General features: G+C 32.7%; 1 protein-coding gene across 1 annotated transcript in view; it reads left to right on the top strand.

Annotated features, from left to right (window-relative positions):
• LOC140160216 (TBC1 domain family member 19-like) overlaps positions 1-3,771 on the top strand; it is a 527,882-nt gene that overhangs the window by 516,133 nt on the left and 7,978 nt on the right. The window contains exons 11-12 of the mRNA XM_072183493.1: positions 1,755-1,864; positions 2,415-2,506. Of these exons, the coding sequence (XP_072039594.1) occupies positions 1,755-1,864; positions 2,415-2,506 (202 nt within the window). The remainder of the gene's footprint in view (positions 1-1,754; positions 1,865-2,414; positions 2,507-3,771) is intronic.

The following is a 3,771-nucleotide window of genomic DNA, read 5'->3' as shown; positions in this document are numbered from 1 at the left end:
TTCAATAGACAGCCATGTTGCATATGTGTATTGCATGAGTGCTACGTGTAGGCAAAATAGAATTCCCCTGAACTCAAGAGAGTAGAAGTTGACCTTGATATGCCCTACTAAGCACAATCTTTGCAAAAGGAAACCTAAATTTGCAACATGAAATTTTCACAAATTTATACAATTCAGCAATTGTTTTAAGATTTAAATGCATTAACAATATTTGTTTACTCTTTCCCAAAGTTGTGAAATTGTAATGCACACAAACAATAATACTATAATGTGTAGGCCTATACTTATCTATGGGATAAATGGTATATAGCAGGTCCAATATTTTATCGTAGATCTATCACATGGTAGAGGATAGCAAAAATTAAAATTAATATTGTTTACCTTATTGTACACCCGGTTTGTACATTGATTCAATAGACAGCCATGTTGTGTGTGTATTGCATGAGCACTAGGAAAAATAAAATTCCCCTGAACTTGATATAGGCCCCGGATATAGGCCTACCCTACAGTGGAAGTACTACATGTAGAGAGTACTTCCATGACCCTAATGAGCACTATCTTTGCAAAAGGAAACCTAATTTGCATCATGAAATTTTCACAAATTTATTAAATTCAGTATATGCCTACGTTGTGTTTTTAGATTAATATGCATTAACAATATTTTTTACTCTTTCCCAAAGTTGTGAAATTGCTATGACACAAACAATATATGTGACGTGTCATGTCAAAAGGAGACACTTTTGGGCAGGTTATCAATTTTGAGGTTTTACATATCTTAAATATAGAGATATTTTGCTCCACAACACTATTTTTCCCAATGAAATCGGACATTCCTAGGCGAAGATATTGAGTTCGTAAGTTATGGTATTATAAAATTGGAAATTCAGATATCGGCCTTTAAAAATATTATTGACAATGTTGAGAGTAGGAATTACCTTGAAAAATGTCTCAAAATATACAAGATGCCAGTTATGTTCCGGTCTGAAACTATCAGACAATATTTTCAACATTAATAGCATCACAAATTCGCAACAAAACCAAATTGTGAAAAAATCACCCCGGGCAGATTTTTGGCTATTTCTCCATTTACGATCCTGCCCAAAAGTGTCTCCTTTTGACATGACACGTCACATATACTTTACATAAATATACAAAATCAATGAGATTGTACAAAATACACATGTACAGCCTGTCTAACTTGCACAATTTTTTTAGACAGGCTGTATATAATTATTGACCTCATTGTGCATATAGTGTTATCATTATAATGTATAAAATATCCAAAGATAACACATTACTGTTATCTTGGTATTCTATATATAACAGATGCAACATCGCTGTATTTTCAATTTTAAAATGACTAGGAACTTAAAATTGTGAAAATATAATAATTTTACAAACATAATTATTTGTAAATAATACTTATCTTGTAAACTTGATGTGATCAAGCAAATCCTTTTAATTAAAAATTGAGCTTAAGGATTTCATGCTTCACCAATTAGCTATTTTGTTTGAAAAATTAGCCAAAAATAATACAGTTTGAAAAGGTGAATGTATGAAACTTTTAGAACTTTGAATGCTTAAGTAGATAATGGGACCTGTTTGGTCAAGGGTTGGGGAGTTTGTTCGGAAACTTCTAATCTTTGTTTATTAACATTTATGTTAAGCTATGTGTCTCTTATACCCACGTGTCTATCTAATTTTTATCAATTACAAAATCAAGTTCTGAATTTTTTTTTTCTTTTATTTTTTAGTTGCTCCGTTATGCTATGTGTATCAGGACCCAGTAAAGCTTTACCATATATTCCGGGAATTGTACACCCAGCATTTCTTCAGGCTTCATACTATATCTTCACATTCCCAGGTAAGGTGAACATCTATGTCAACTTAATTATATATCCAAGAGATAAAGACTATTGGGACTCTTTACAACACCTTCTTCTCTCTAATAGAAATCAGTGGTTGCCAGTATTAAAGGCACTATTGGTGAATCTTACAAATCTTGATCTGTGCACTTTTGTAAGCAGTGTAGGTATTAGCTAACATGTCCTGAAAATGATGCAACCAAAAGTAGACATTTTATTCCATGTTGGAAGATTTTGTCCATCCCCATGGACACTAACAGTTACACATAAATAAATGGAGCTTCACATGTTTTGTTAGCATGGCTGTTTTCTTCTTCTTTCACAAGGAAAACATATACCAAATGAGTATTTTATATATTCATCCTTCAGTAGTAAATAAAAGATTGTTACATTGATATGATTTCTGTTATTGATATAACTGCGCATTGACTGTATAAAACACCCATGCTGTAAAATCGGTACCTGCCATAATAACAAAATTACATAATTAATTTGTTTTAAAACAAATATGGATCACAAAAATATTTTTGTTTTCTCCTTTTACTTTAGGGCATTGTGACACTGTGTGTGTTGTTTGAGTCTCTTCTTCAAACCCACCAATCACAACTCTTCTTTCACCTCAGGACCATAGGAGCCCATCCGTAAGTATATTATGTAGTTATATATAGCATGTAATTATTTAAAAAATGATAGAATATTCATGCACTATTAATGATACATTTTTAGATGTTATTTCTGTTTAAAGTTTAACAGGCAGGCTTTCTATGTTGAAATCGAAGTTATATTAATTCTTTTTGATTTATAATTTGTTCCACATTCATTTTGAGTAACTTTTATTTTGTACAGGTATTTAGTATCAGTTGACAGGATCTCTGACTCCACACTATACAGTTAGGAAGAGATAAATAATAATCACGGTTACGGTTCGCTATCTCTAAGGACCGCTATCTCTAAGGTTCGCTATTTCTAAGGTTCGTTATCACTAAGGTTCGTTATCACTAATTACGAAAAGGTCCACTATATCACTAATTTTGAAAAAGGTTCGGTATTTCTAAGGTTCGATATCACTAATTTTAAATAAGGTTCGCTATCTCTAATTTTAAATAAGGTCCGCTATCACTAATTTATTGAAGGTTCGCTATCTCTAAGGTTCGCTATCACTAATTTAAAATAAGGTCCGCTATCTCTAATTTTAACAATCCCGGTATCCCTAAGGTTCGCTATATGTAATTTTAAATAAGGTCCGCTTTCTCTAAGGTTCGCTATCTCTAAGGTTCGCTATCACTAATTTTAAATAAGGTTCGCTATCTCTAATTTTAAATAAGGTTCGCTATCTCTAATTTCAAATGAGGTTCACTATAGCGGTCCTTATTTAAAATTAGAGATAGCGGAACTTATTTAAAATTAGAGATAGTGGACCTTATTTAAGATTAGTGATAACGAACCTTAGGTATAGCGAACCTTAATCGAAATCAGTGATAGCGAACCTTAGAGATAGCGAACCTTGATTAATTAGGGATAGCGAACCTTAAACAAAATTAGTGATTGCGAACCTTAGGTATAGCGGACCTTTATTGCAATTAGTGATAGCGAACCTTAGAGATAGCGAACCTTCAATGAATTAGTGATAGCGGACCTTATTCAAAATTAGTGATAGCGAACCTTATTTTAAATTAGTGATAGCGAACCTTATTTTAAATTAGTGATATCGAACCTTAGAACTAGCGAACCTTATTCTAAATTAGTGATATCGAACCTTAGAAGTAGCGGACCTTTCTTTAGGTATAGCGAACCCTTTTCTCTATTAGAGATAGCAGGATTCTGATCTCCATAGACTTTACACGTTAGTGATAGCGAACCTTAGAGATAGCGAACCTTAGAGATAGCGGACCCTAGAGATAGCAGG

Source organism: Amphiura filiformis, chromosome 9, assembly GCF_039555335.1.
Source record: "Amphiura filiformis chromosome 9, Afil_fr2py, whole genome shotgun sequence".
Classification (NCBI taxonomy): domain Eukaryota; kingdom Metazoa; phylum Echinodermata; class Ophiuroidea; order Amphilepidida; family Amphiuridae; genus Amphiura; species Amphiura filiformis.
This window is presented reverse-complemented; position numbering and strand designations above follow the sequence as displayed.